Source organism: Camelus bactrianus, chromosome 14, assembly GCF_048773025.1.
Source record: "Camelus bactrianus isolate YW-2024 breed Bactrian camel chromosome 14, ASM4877302v1, whole genome shotgun sequence".
Classification (NCBI taxonomy): domain Eukaryota; kingdom Metazoa; phylum Chordata; class Mammalia; order Artiodactyla; family Camelidae; genus Camelus; species Camelus bactrianus.
The window spans coordinates 21,141,143-21,155,718 of record NC_133552.1 but is presented as its reverse complement, the minus strand read 5'-3'; the positions used below and the strand labels follow the sequence as shown (position 1 = coordinate 21,155,718).

Below are 14,576 nucleotides of genomic sequence, written 5' to 3'. Positions count from 1 at the left end.
TCTGACATAACTCTCCTAGGTTCTCAAGCCATCTTTGGGAAGATGTGTTTGCTGGAACCTTTCTCCTCTAGTACCCTAAAAAAGATAAGGCTTTTTATTCTTGCCCTGAAAATCTCACCCTTTTCATCATGTCACGTTATTTCCCAAGGGCAAAACAGACTAGAACGCCTTAATGGCCTAGGTATCTTGCTGCCATGGTAAGATGCATGATGTTCTGGGCCATTTGCTGCCTTGCCAGATTCTCTAGTCCTGGCTCAGATAAAGCCTTCCTGAACATTCTCATGCCAACCTTCCAAACTCAACTTATTTAGTCTGTAAGTGATTTATAATAGTTCTCCTTTTTCTTAAATTAGAAATACAGTGGTTTAACATTATCTAACATACATCTCACAAATGTTCTTCTAGGGCAGTGTACCCAAGCAATAGAAATAAAAGCAAGAATAAACAAATGGGACCTAATTAAACTTACAAGCTTCTGCACAGCAAAGGAAACCATAAATAAAACAAAATGACAACCTACAGAATGGGGGAAACTTCTTGCAAATAAAACTGACAAAGGCTTGATCTCCAGAATATAAAAGCAGCTCATACAACTTAATAAGAAAAAAACAAACAACCCAATCCAAAAATGGGCAGAAGACCTAAACAAGCAATTCTCCAAGGAAGAAATACAAATGATCAAGAGGCACATGAAAAAATGCTCAATATCACTAATTATCAGAGAAATGCAAATCAAAACTACAATGAAAATCACACCAGCCAGAATGGCCATCATTCCAAGGTCGACAAATGACAAATACTGGAGAGGCTGTGGAGAAAAGGGAACCCTCCTACACTGCTGGTGGGAATGCAGTTTGGTGCAGCCACTGTGGAAAACAGTATGGAGATTTCTCAAAAGACCGGGAATAGACTAACCATATGACCCAGGAATCCCACTCCTGGGCATATATCCAGAAGGAACCCTACTTCAAAAAGACACCTGCACCCCAATGTTCATAGCAGCACTATTTACAATAGCCAAGACATGGAAAAAACCTAAATGTCCATCAACAGATGACTGGATAAAGAAGATGTGGTATATTTATACAATGGAATACTATACAGCCATAAAATGACAACATAACGCCATTTGCAGCAACATGGATGTTTCTGGAGAATGTCATTCTAAGTGAAGTAAGCCAGAAAAAGAAAGAAAACTACTATATGAGATCGCTTGTATGTGGAATCTAAAAAAAAAAAGAATACAAAACAGAAACAGACTCATAGACATAGAATATAAACTTGTGGTTGCCAAGAGGGCAGGGGGTGGGAAGGGACAGACTGGGATTTCAAAATTTGTAGATACTGACAGGTATATGCAGAATAGATAAACAAGATTATACTGAATAGCACAGGGAAATATATACAAGATCTTGTGGTAGCTCACAGCGAAAAAAAATGTGACAATGAATATATATATGTTCACGTATAACTGAAAAATTGTGCTCTACACTGGAATTTGACACAACATTGTAAAATGACTATAACTCAATTTAAAAAAATGATAAAAAAAAAAAGAAATAGAGTGGTTTTAAAATCTAGAAGTCCTGTGTAATTGAAAAATATTTATGCTGAAATATTTCAGGGACAAGTGTCCTGAGGTCTGCAATGTGCTTTCAAATGGTTCAACAGCAACACAGGTATACATATGTAGAGAAAGGGGAAGTGGAGGAGGAAGAGAAAGCAAATCTGGCAACATGTTAACAACTATTGCATTTAGGTAGAGGGTATAAATGAACTACTTTAAAAATGTGTGCTTGAAATTTCAAAATAAAAAATCAAGGAAAAAAATTCTCTCTTATATTAACCATTAAACAATTCCATCACTGGATGAAAACTGTTTCAGTTAAGCCTTCACTGCAATTCCTCTCTGAGAAATGAGTAAAATAATAACTTCGAGTACCTTTCTCTCTCTCTGTTTTTTTTTTTCTCTTTTGGCAGGAAGAAGGTAATTAGGTTTTTACTTATTTATTTATAATGGAGCTACTGGCGATTGAACCCAGGACCTTGTGCATGCTAAGTGCATGCTCTACCACTGAGCTATACCTTCCCCCATCAAGTACCTTTCTTGTGTAATAAAGGTTCCGCATAATAGAGTTGTTTGGTTTAAGTGAATTAGCAGTCTTATATTTTAGAAATGCTCACAATCCAGACGTTGGCTTAATAGAAATATTTTAATGTTGGCACCTGGAACATAGAACATTTAAAGTTTAGATATAGGCATAAACTAATCTTATATTTAGTCTTTCTTCAATGATCTTGAAGTTAAATCTTAGGTCAAGTGTACACATTTATCTCTCAGATTAAACTGTAGGGGAAGAGATATACCTATTAGCTTTGTATTCCACAAAATACCAGTATATAGTAAAATGTCAATTAACCTTTAAAATTAAACAGAAGGCAAAGCACTACGATTAAATTTTTAAATTAAGAAAACCATTTTGAACATAATGTGAAAACTGCTTATAAAATGAGTGTGCCTGGTAGGAGAGGGTATAGCTCAGTGGCAGAGCACATGCTTAGCATGCACAAGGTCCTGGGTTCAATCGCCTGCCACCTCCATTAAAATACAAAAACAAAATGAGTGTGCCTGTAGCTCAAATTATTATGATACTGCCAAGGTGATTTCATCATCTGGAAAGTATGTTGAAAGGACTGTCACTCTTATTGACTGATAATCACATCACATTTAGTAAATTCAACTGGATTAACCAGAGTGCTAGGTACAAAGATCAAAGATAAAGGAGTTGTAGGGTTTTTTTTTTTTTTGTATACATTTTTTTCATTGAACTATAGTCAGTTTACAATGTGTCAATAGGACTTGCAGTTTTTAACTTTCAGAAGTTCATGATCCAGTGGAAGAGCCAGGTAATACAGAACCATCCTAATACAATGCAAGAGATTAAAAAAGAAAGGAAGAAAAAATTTGCATTAGATCTTAAAAAGAGAATAGAATTTCTCCAAATAGAAGCAAAGAGCATTTCAGTCGAAAGAATGAGTATAAGGAAAGGTATGAAACAAAGTACATTTAAAGCCCAGGGCAGGGGTAAATTTCGGGTGTAATCGGAATAAAAGGCAGAAGATAGGCTGATGCTAAAGAATCTGCAGAAGGACTTTGAGAAACAGAATAAAAATACAAAACAATATGGTAGTCTGTACTTACTATCTGGATAAATAAAAATAAAATTACTTACAAGGGAATTCATGATAAGAATACTGGGTGACCTCAGAGAACCCAAGGACGAGAATATACAGGGTGATGCCACCACCTGGGAATGAAGCTGGGCCTTAGGAATAAATGGATCTGAGGATTCATATAAGGATTCTTTCCATCCTTTTCTCCCATTTTTGCTCCTTTTGTAATAAATAGGGAAGAACAAATCTGACTCTATATTAGGTCTATTTCTTTTATTTTAGCCTTTGGATTCTATTGCTTGTTAATCCCTAAAGGGATGTTGCCTATAAGCTTAAATTATACGTAATGGATCATCTCTGGGACCCCTGCCTCCCAGGTAATGAGCATTAGGCTAAAATACCTTTGTTTAGCTCACAGGAAACATCCTGACCAGACCCACCTGTGAAAGGCTGAAGGGAAGAATAAATGAACAGCTCTCCTCTGGAGTCTGGCTGGAACCAGGACTTTACCCCTTCCCCTTTTAGTATAAAAGAAGTCTGCATTCAAACTTGGGGAAGATGGTTCTTTGGGATGCTAGTCCCGCATCTTCTCAATCTGCTGGCTTTCTGAATAAAGTCATTATTCCTTGCCCCGACAACTCATCCATCAGTTTACTGGCCTGTTGTATGGTGAACAATATGAACTTGGACTCTGTAATACTTTAATATATCAGCTTTATTCATCTCTCACTGAAGATTGCTTTCTTCCCATGGTTGGAAATGTGGCTTCTAATCTCCCATAAGCTTTCCATATTTCAGTTTATCCACCGAGAGAGAATGATCCTCTTTGTCTTCAGTTTAAACATCCTGGGAAGAAACTCATTGATTGGGGCTTGTTTGGATTTCCTCCCCAAATAAATCAATTACTGTCTTGGGTCAAAATCATGATCATGGAGGAACATAGCAGCTCCATCAGGAACTACGAGGATGGAGCAGGGAGAGGGCCAGGCCCTTGAATAAGGGAGGAGAGCTCAGAGAGTCCCATAGGTGCCTGCTTTCTTTCCTCTCCCCTCCTTCCATTCTGTCACAGTGGTTGCCCAGCGTTAAGGCCTTTATCACTTTCCAGCCTCACCTGCAACCATTCAGTTCCTAAATTATTCACTCTGACTAGTCTCTTTGCTGTCCAGAGTATAGATTTTAATGTTTTACTGCATTTTTTTCCCATACCATTTTCAAACCTTTTCCTTTTACTAACTTGGAATGGTTTCTTTTGAATTCCAATAAGTTGGTTAGTGATTATTAGATCAAACCAATTAAGATTGCCCTTATTCTTTCTCTTTTTGTTTTGTTTTTTGGGTTTTTCTTTTGGGTGGGGTGGGAGGGCAGTAATTAGGTTTTTATTTATTTATTTCTACTGGAAGTACTGGGGATTGAACCCAGGACCTTGTGCATGCTAGGCACACACTTTACCACTGAGCTATACCCTCCCCCCATTCTTATTCTTTCTGAGTCTGGCATGCTAGTTTAGTTAGTAATAACATGTTAAGTATTTAAGCCAAAGTCTCATATTTTATAACTATAAAAGCCAGTTAATCTGCCTCTGTTTCATGACTGAATACCAAACTGAGAACCTGTGTGTCCTTCTAAAACATGTTACTGGTCACAGAATGTGTCTGTCTCATGGAAAACCATCACCACTACTAGAAAAACAACTTAAAAATTATGGTGTAATTAATAATATGGCTCAACAGGCTTGGTATTACTGCGTGTTTCTGGAGAAAAAGGAAGTTAGCAAATATCTTCTCCTTTTCAAAAAGGCTCTCATATTCCTATGCAAGACAGCCTTCAATTGCTGAGAAGACAGAGGAAGTGGCATAAGAGACAAAGAAATTTCTAAATATGTTAAAGACACAGACATTTCCTTTGTAAAATTAAGACTTTAATTTTGTGTATAGAATGAGACAGAATTAAGTGAAAGAAGCCCGAGGTATCACATGGTACCAAGGACAGGGATCAAAACCTGTCTCCTGCCTTTTCCACACAGTCCTCTCTGGGAACCAGTTCATTTTCTCCATCAGAGGAAGAAGAAGGGCAATTTGTGCTTCACCATTAATGTGTTAATGTCAGTGATCCCGGCGACCTGGATTTAGGTTAATGTTCAAGCCAAACTGACAGTCTTCCCCGCCCCAACCCAACCCAGCATAATTGTTAACACCTGACTCTAATGAAGACACACTGGGGAAGGCAGAACTCTAAGATGCCCCCTGGTGTACACACCTGGCATAACTCCCTCCCTCAAGTGCAGGCGGAAGCTGTGAATATGATGGAATATCATTTCCAGTGATTGGATGACTAGTTAGTTGACTTTGAATCAATCAAAAGGAATATTATTCAGGTGGGCCTGACCTAAACAGGTGACCCCTTAAAAAGGCCATTCTTGCAAGAGCTTCAAAGTTGGAGAGGGCACAGGGAGGGGGCCATATAGCAAGCAACTGTGGTTGGTCTTTGGGAGCTGACAGCAGCATACAGCTGATGGCCAGCAAGAAAATGGGGGCTTCACTCCTACAACTCAAAGGAATGGAATTCTGCCAACAACCACATAAGCTTGGAAGAGAACTCCAAGCTCTAGAAAGGCATGCAGCCTGGCCAGCACCTTGATTTCAGCCTTGTGAGATCAAAGCAAAGAACTCAGCTCTGTCGTGCCTGAATTTCTGTCGTGCCTACAGTAAACGTGAGATAATAAGTAGGTATTATTTTAAGCCACTAAGTTTGCAATAATTTGTTACACAGCAATAGAAACTTGGTAGACATATATTGAAAATATATTAATACATTGTGATTGCATAACAAAGAATTTGGAATTTAAAAGCAAGTTGTTTCAAATTTACATAAAGACCATATTTCTTATCTGCAAACTAATAAAAATGTTTGCAGATTTGGGGTACTAACATAAACTATCTTAATGATTTTAAATTACTTGGTAATATTTCAGAGATGATGCTCTAGAATTTGATTATACTTTCTTCGAAAATAAAAGGTACATAAAGCACACGCAGTGGTATTACCTTAATATTACGAACTTCATATGCTATCCTGTGGTCAGTGACTCTATCCTGGGTGAAATTATATGTCCGAATTCGCTCTGACTGGGCTCTTGTTCCCACCTGTGCCATCACAGAAAACAATTCAGACTTGAACTTTATAATTACCTTTAATACAATGGAGAAAGTACTTGAAAATGACTCTTCTAACAGTTTAAATATTTTCTAAAGTCATATATACAAAGTGAAAAGGAGTAAGAATGGGCAGAATTTATTAAGACTACAGGTTTGTAAAGCTTAGCTACGGGATAAGAATTCATGTTTCTTTGGTACCTCAAACTCCAAATATTTAAAATCAAATCATTTTTCTATCTCAATCGGTTCTTCCTCCTGGTTTCTACAAGTGACCCCACAATGTCCCCTATGGTCTAAGTAGGAAACTCGACATCCTGCATTTTAACAAACATTTCAGGAGTGCTTACTATTTGCCGGGCTTTACAGACACTGAAATGACCATAATCATGCCATTCTCTTAACTGCCCACTTCCAATGGTTTCAAGGGTTTTATTACATCCTGCTCTTTCCATTTCTACTATCCATCGTTCTAGGGCTCATTACTTTCACTACATTCCTGTAAAAGTCTCCTGAGTGATCCTCCACTTCTCGGCTTATGTTCCCTGCTTAGTTTTTGTAGAGCAGAGTTTTCAGATAAATTTCTTTCTTAGGCTCCTTTTTGTCTACTGAGCAGACACGACTCAACTCAGCTTTCAAGGCCACCTCATAATGTGGCCACCTTTCCCAACATTGTTTCTGAAAATCATGTGAAATTTCTATAATGTCATTTATTATACCATATCATTATTATGTGCAAGTCTGTTAACTCTGCTAAAACATCATCTCAAGGGATGCCCTTCCTCAACACTCCCCTACCATCTCTGTCTTTTCTGGTCCCAACAATTGAAATATGTCATTTTCCTTCTTTGAAACCCCATGCACTTGGATCTTCATGGCACACCAGTCTGCCTTATGCTATGATTATTTGTATTCTTTTTTTCCTTAAAAATTTTTTTTTATTGAAGTATAGTTGATTTACAGTGTTGTGTTAATTTCTGGTACACAGCATAGTGATTCAGTTACACACATATATATTCTTTTCCATATTCTTTTTCATTATCAATTACAAGATATTGAATGTAGTTCTCTGTGCTCTACATTAGGACCCTGTTCTTTATCTGATTTATATACAGTAGTTTATATCTGCTAATCCCACCCACCCCGCCCCTGGTTACTTGTGTTCTTAGTCTAGTCTGCTCATCTTCCCTCCCTCCCCCACATAAAACGCACACAGCACTCTCTCTTACTCACTTTCACCTTTTAAGATTAAAAAAAAAAAAGACACTTATATAACTTATTCTCCAAAGCAAATAATATGAAACTGAACTCCAAAGTATGGCTGAGCATCAGGAGAGTTCTTTCTCCCCTTAACAGAGGCACTGGGGATTGAACCCAGGACCCTGTGCCTGCCAAGCGTGCACTCTCATCCACCATATTGAGAATTTTTAAAAATTAGCTTCCAAAGCCCAACCTAAGATATACTGAGTCACGGGTTATATATTTTTAAACCATTCCCAGGCCATCCATTCTGTAACCAGCCTGGTTTGGAAACCACTATCCCAAAGCACCATATGAACACCTAGGATCCCATCCAGATCAATTAAATCCGAATTTCTAGGGGTGGGGCCTAGACATCTACAAAGCTTTCTAGGTGGTAAGTGAGCCAAGGTTGAGAACCTGGCATAATGCCTTCCATATAAAGGCTGCTGGGGGCATGGGGGTATAGCTCAGTGGTAGAGCGCATGCTTAGCATGCAAGAGGCCCTAAGTTCAATTCCCAGTACCTCCATTAAAAGAAAAAAAGAAAAAAGAAAAGCCATTGTATACATTAGTTGGAGAAAAACTTCTAATCATCAGAAATATCTACTAAAAAATTTCACATGATGGACAAGTTAACTGGGAGGCACAGAGGGCTCCTCTGGCCTCTCAAAGCAGACTACTGAAGAAGACACACACGCGTACAATTTGCGTAAAGCCGATCTTGAATACTTTAAAAATTACTATGTGGAACATCTGATGCCAAAATGTCAAATGGCAAGTAAATCCCAATGTCTTTTATTAAATCAAATGTGGCAGAGCTGGCAGTGCGTATGCCATCACTTAGTCGCCAAGAAGCAATGATTTGTAAATGAGCACCCCTATCTGCAAACGTACACACTGACGCAGTGCCACAAACCGGGGCTACCACGGATAAAGGAGTAATATATTATTTTTCCTGTCACTTTTACTACTGGCAGGTCAGAATGTGGGTAAGGGGAACTAGAAAAGCAAACTGTGAAAGACTAGGGCACCTAGGTGAAAAAAATAATGTTTAGCTTTATACAAGTTATCCTAAAAGACCACAAAAATCTTCCAAATTTACTGTAGCATAGCCACCTACAAATAACACAACAGCAGTTATTTCTGGGTTCCATTTTCTTTCAATCTCTCTCAAACTTTGCCTTTTTTAGAATTAAAAATCATACAACACTTTGTTTACTTAAAACAATGACATTTTCTTGTAATGAGCCATAACGGAAAAGAAACTGAAAATACATGTATGTATGTATATGTATCACTGAATTGCTTTGCTGCACACCTGAAACTAACATTGTAAATCAACTATACTTCAATAAAAATAATAAGAAAAAAAATGACATCTTGCTTACAACATCTATTTACACAGTCAAATAAATAATACTAAGAATGTATACAGTGTAAAATTCAAAAAGTACAAAACGGTACATAGCAAAAAAAAAAAAACTCCCTTCTGCTCCTTGTTCCCAGACTGTATCAGAAGCAATCACTATTAACCAGTTTTTGCAGTGCCACATATTTTTGATCTCACATAAAATTATAATGAAAGCATAGGTTTTTAAATTTAAAAAGCTTAAATGTCTCTTAATCTCCAGAGAACTATTTTTTACACTAAGTCCCTCAAAAGACAATCATTATGTAAACTGGGAAGGAAACAACTGGAAATAATTTTTAGTTCACACATATCTCCTCTACCATTTAGAAATAGGTATGTCCAAATTTAGCTATAACCCAACAGCTTTAAATATTGCTATTTACAAATAGCATGTTTTCCTATGCTCCAACGTATTTCCATTCGATCAAGAATAAATACCATGGAGGGGGGGTGACAGGTGAGTGGTAGAGCACACGCCTAGCATGCACAAGGTCCTGGGTTCAATCCCCAGTGCCTCCATTAAATAAATAAATAAACCTAATTACCCACCCCACCCAAGAAAATGAAAAAAAAAAAAAAGAATAAATACCACATAAATATACATGATGACTTTTTGTACAGTGGCATTAAGTTATTACACTAAATAAATCTTACCTGCAGTTTTCTGGCACTTTGTTGTTGACACCTGTCTTTCTCAATAATCTGCTGGTAGAGTCTAGCTCTCAACACACGCAAAGCTATTTCCTTATTTTTTATCTGTGATCGTTCTTGTTGGCATTCTACTACAAGTCCTGAAAAAACACAGGGATCAGAGGTAAACTGTAGCCTCCTTTAGCCAAATGAGAAGAGAACTGAGGTGTCAATTATATCTCAAAAAAACTGATGAAAAAGATAGAACTGAAGAACATTTTTAAAGGGGGGGGGGATGTTTAATCAGGAAAGGATTGAAAACATTTTGGATTTAGCACACTCCAGAAACCATACCTTGGTCGGGACGATAAGAGCTGTAGACGGCTCTTTAGATTCTGATCTCTAAGTGAGGTATTTCAAAAAGAGAGACTGAATGCAGTGACATATGCAGATACTCTTATTCCCAGAGCTCAGCCTCTCCGCTCCAGCTCACTCAGTACTGTCACAGCTCAACAGAGAGCAAACTTCTGCCACCCCCAATGAAGTGCTACTCCATTCTCTATCTTCCTCAAGGAGAACTCAGCTCTTTCCCCTTAAATCACAAGCACACAGACAGCTGATGTTTTTAAAATGACTTTCCATATAGAAACTGATAAAAAAAGAAACTACTCAAATTCTTTAAAAGGAAGCGTTTATAGTGAATGTTTCTCAGCTGTCTTGGTTCTGAATCCAGCTAATCGACACAACTAGCCACATGGTTAGCCGGTTGGTTTTGGTAAACCAATTTCTGGATTTGGGTGGGTGTGGCTCACTGTGTAGCCCTGTTACAAGCTCCAGTCTAGCCCTGAAATGGTGACCCCTGAGACTTCAGGCTGTGTTCCTAACTTTGCAGCTACCACTCTGAAGATGTGTGTCCAATTCTGTGTCCAAATCTCTCAAGTACAGCAGAAATGAAAGGTACTTTTTGAATCACAAAACCCAAAAACCTTCTTAGGATAGGCCAGCTGCACTGATACAGCAGTAACTAGTTTGCTGGAGATTTAAAAATTTTCCATACAATTCTACTCTCCAAACTATGTTTTCTCTCTGTCTAAATAAGCTACAATCTACACCAGCTAATACTTTAAGTAGACTTCCCCTCTACTGGTTGAAACTTATTTCTTGACTGCCTTATTACAGCCATGTGTTTGGGCTGAGGCACCAACTTGCTCACGTCTTCCAGGTACTTGCCTGGAGTTCTCTTTCTTTTAAAAATCACAACTAAAACAACAAGAACAGAAACACAAACTCCATCTGAAGTAAAATGAAATGATGTGTAAAGTCTCCCAACACAGTGTATAAAGACAGAAAGTGGATGGAAGAATGGCGAACGACTCAGCAGAGGAGGCAGGTGAAGCCTGCTTAATGACCTACCTGGCCTACAGTCGAAACTTGTTAGTGGATAAGTAGCACCCGTGCGCTCAGAGCTTTTAGAACCTCACTCTTAAATATATACATACAGCCAAGGAGGTACCTTTTCCAAACAGAAGGGAATATGAACACATTGGGGACCTCAGATCCATGACTCCAATGTCATCTTTAAAGGGTTTGTGTAAGAAACCAGACACCAACATAAGAGTATTTCTAAGTCATGAATAGTTTTATAAGATATGAAAAAAAAAAAAGGGTGAAAGTACAAAGGAAAAGGATCTGCTTACCTGTGGGGACATGGACAAGCCTGACAGCACTGTCAGTTGTATTAACATGCTGCCCTCCTGCTCCTTTGGCTCGAAATGTATCTATTCGCAAATCCTTGGGGTCCACTTTCACATCTACCTGGAGCAAAAAGTATAGCATGAGTCAATTCTACACTCAAGAAATACTTTAATATTGAAGTTATTCCCACATTTTTCAAATAAACTGTTCTGTTTCATGTTAAGTCATAGCCGTTGTGACTAAGAGGTGAAATAACTTACACCAAAGAAAGAACCATAAACTCCCTGTTCCAATGGACGTCATTTTTAACACTGATTTACAAAGCTACGAGATCACTGAGTTATGTAATCTTTCCAAAGTTTCACCATCCATCATCCCACAAAGTTACACTAGATACAAAATATATTTTAAAAAAAAAAGTATGTGTGTATATATAAAGTTGATTCTCATTATTCCCTGATTCTGTATTTGCAAGTACACCTACTAGCTTAAATGTATTTGTTCCCTCAGATCAATTATGGTAGCACTGTCAGAGCATTTGCAGACATATGCAGAGCAGCAAAAAATTCAAGTCACTCTACAAGTACATGTTCCCAGTGAGGTGGAACAAAGTGACTCTCGGCTTTCTTGTTTCAGCTCCTGCAGAGATGAGCAGAGGATGAAGACAGGAGGGACAGGGCAGCGCAGTGCAAGACGCGCCGGCTCTGGGGCCAGTGGGACATGGTTTGACTTTTCAGCTACGGCACCTGTTAGCAAGGTGGCCTCAGGCAAGTCACTTAACACTTCTGAACACCATTTTCTCTCTTGTAAAATAAAGACAAGAGAATGTACCAGTATAGGTTGTTTCTAGGATTTAAGATTATAATCTAAGTGGGATATGTATATATAGTTCCCCTAGAATAAATGGTTTGGTATTCACTACATCAGCCTTCACTGTGACTTTATAGAATATAATTATTGTGAATAATGAGAATCCTGTGTGTGTGTGTGTGCTTATTAGTGGACTGAATGAAGGCACCCAAAAAGGTACGTTCTGTTCTAACCACTACCTTATCTGGGAAAAGGGTCTTTGCAGATGTAATTGAGTTAAGATGTGATCACCTTGGATTATTCAGTTAGGCTCTAAATCCAATGACAAGTGTCCTCAAACAAGACATTCAGAGAAGAGAGAAGAGAAGACCATGGAAATTCAGAGGCAGAGATTAGAGCTGTGCAGCTTCAAGCCAAGGGACACACACAGACACCAGAAGCTGAAGAGGCAAGGGAGGATCCTCCCCCAGAACCTTTGTAGGGATCATGGCCCTACCAATACCTTGATTTTGGATTTCTGGACTCTAGAATTGTGAGAGAATAGATTTCTGTTGTTTTAAGTCTCTAAGTTTGTGATAGTTCATTATGACAGTCTTAGAAAATTTTCATATATATATATATATATATATATATATATATATATATATATACATATATATATACACACATACACACACATACACACACACACACAAATAGACAAATATATACAAAATATGCTGTTTTTGAGAGGAGACCTAATATTTTATTCCACATTTATCATTTATTTGTATGAATGACAAACAGTAAGTTTGACTTTTCTCCTTAGAAAGTACACCAATAACAGAGTCAAGGTTAGAATCTAATAAACAACTTAGCTGATTGCTCTTCTGTTTCCTCTAAAATGAGTACCATATGATGAAGAAAAAGATTATACAGTGCAAAAATTATATAGCTTTATATAGAAATATGCTAGTATTGGCTAACTTAAAATTTCAATAAATACTACAGAGATGAAGAGTAATTTCTGGGGGAGGGTATAGCTCAGTGGTAGAGTACATGCCTAGCATGCACTAGGTTTTGGGTTCAATCCCCAGTATCTCCATTAAAAAAATAAGTAAATAAACCTAATTATCTCCCCCTTAAAAAAATTTTTTTTTAAAAAGAGTAATTTCCCATTTCTTGTGTTTGCAGTATATTAAGTAGGTAGGTAACAAATATGTCAATATTATATGTTACAGTCTCCCAAATGTTAAAGAAATTATCTAATGACTTTTGGGGAATTCTGAACATAGAAACAGTGACTTAATAATATACAAAGAATTTTAAATGTCAGTTAAGAGAACAAGACCCTATTCTTTTATGGAATGAAGCTTCACTAACTGAGTTTAATTTTCAAGAATATGAAGATAACAAGGGAATAGGTAAGATGTGTTATTTATATGTGTGTGTGTGCACATACACGCACAATGGAATATTACTAAGCCATAAAAAAGAATGAAATTTTGCCAGCCACAACAACATGGACTGACTTGGAGGATATTATGCTTAGAGAAATAAGTCAAACAGAGAAAGACAAATACTTTATGATATCACTTATATGTGGAATCTAAAAAATAAAACAAACTGGTGAATATAACAAAAAAGAAATAGACTCAGATACAGAGAACAAACCAGTGGTTACCAGTGGGGAGAGGGTAGGAGGGAGGGAAAAAATAGGGGTAGAGTGTTAAGAGGTACAAACTACTACGTATAAAATGAATGAGCCACAAGGATATATTGCACAGCACAGGGAATATAGCCAATGTTTTATAATAACTATAATAACTATAAACCAAGTATAACCTTTAAAAATTGTGAATCATTAGGTTGTACACTTAAATATAATATTGTAAGTCAATTCTACCAGAATTTAAAATTTATTTTTATTTTATTTATTTATTTATTTGGTGGGGGGAGGGAGGTAATTAGGTCTATTTATTTACTTATTTATTTATTTATTTTTAGAGGAGGTACTGTGGATTGAACCTAGGACCTTGTGCTTGCTAAGCATGCACTCTACCACTTGAGCTGTACCCTCCCCACTATACCACAATTTTTCAAAAAAGAAAGAAAATAGTGATTATAACTCACTGAATTTAACAAATAAATCCATAAGTCTATAATGAGGTCAATATATGAAATTCAATATATGAGTTTATAATGAGGTAAAGTCAAAGAGAAAGACAGCAACGAGAAAGGAGAGAAGGTAGTGGGGAGGAAAGTTCTTTACAGAAAAGAAGGCCAGTTAAGAAAGAATGACAGAATTAGAAAATCACCCTCCTGCAACCCCCAAATAAATAACTCATTCAGGCAAAGATTACTAATGGATGTTAAAACCACGGAAGAAAATTTATTGGGAACAGGATATATTACCCTAGAGATTACTTAGAAATTACGAAGGGAAAAATATACTTTCACAATGGAGATATTGCTGTGGTCACT

At 37.2% G+C, this 14,576-nt stretch overlaps 1 protein-coding gene across 4 annotated transcripts in view; it reads right to left on the bottom strand.

Moving 5' to 3' along the window:
* MTRF1 (mitochondrial translation release factor 1) overlaps positions 1–14,576 on the bottom strand; it is a 28,767-nt gene that overhangs the window by 638 nt on the left and 13,553 nt on the right. For 2 of the 4 annotated variants that reach the window (XM_010973284.3, XM_010973286.3), the window contains 3 exons: positions 11,306–11,423; positions 9,633–9,769; positions 6,219–6,317 (listed from right to left, as the gene is read on the bottom strand). In XM_010973284.3, coding sequence (XP_010971586.1) covers positions 6,219–6,317; positions 9,633–9,769; positions 11,306–11,423 — 354 coding nt within the window. Of the gene's footprint in view, positions 1–5,367; positions 5,874–6,218; positions 6,318–9,632; positions 9,770–11,305; positions 11,424–14,576 lie in introns of those variants that run through there. The other 2 variants (XM_074378253.1, XM_045508906.2) reach the window with 2 other exon arrangements.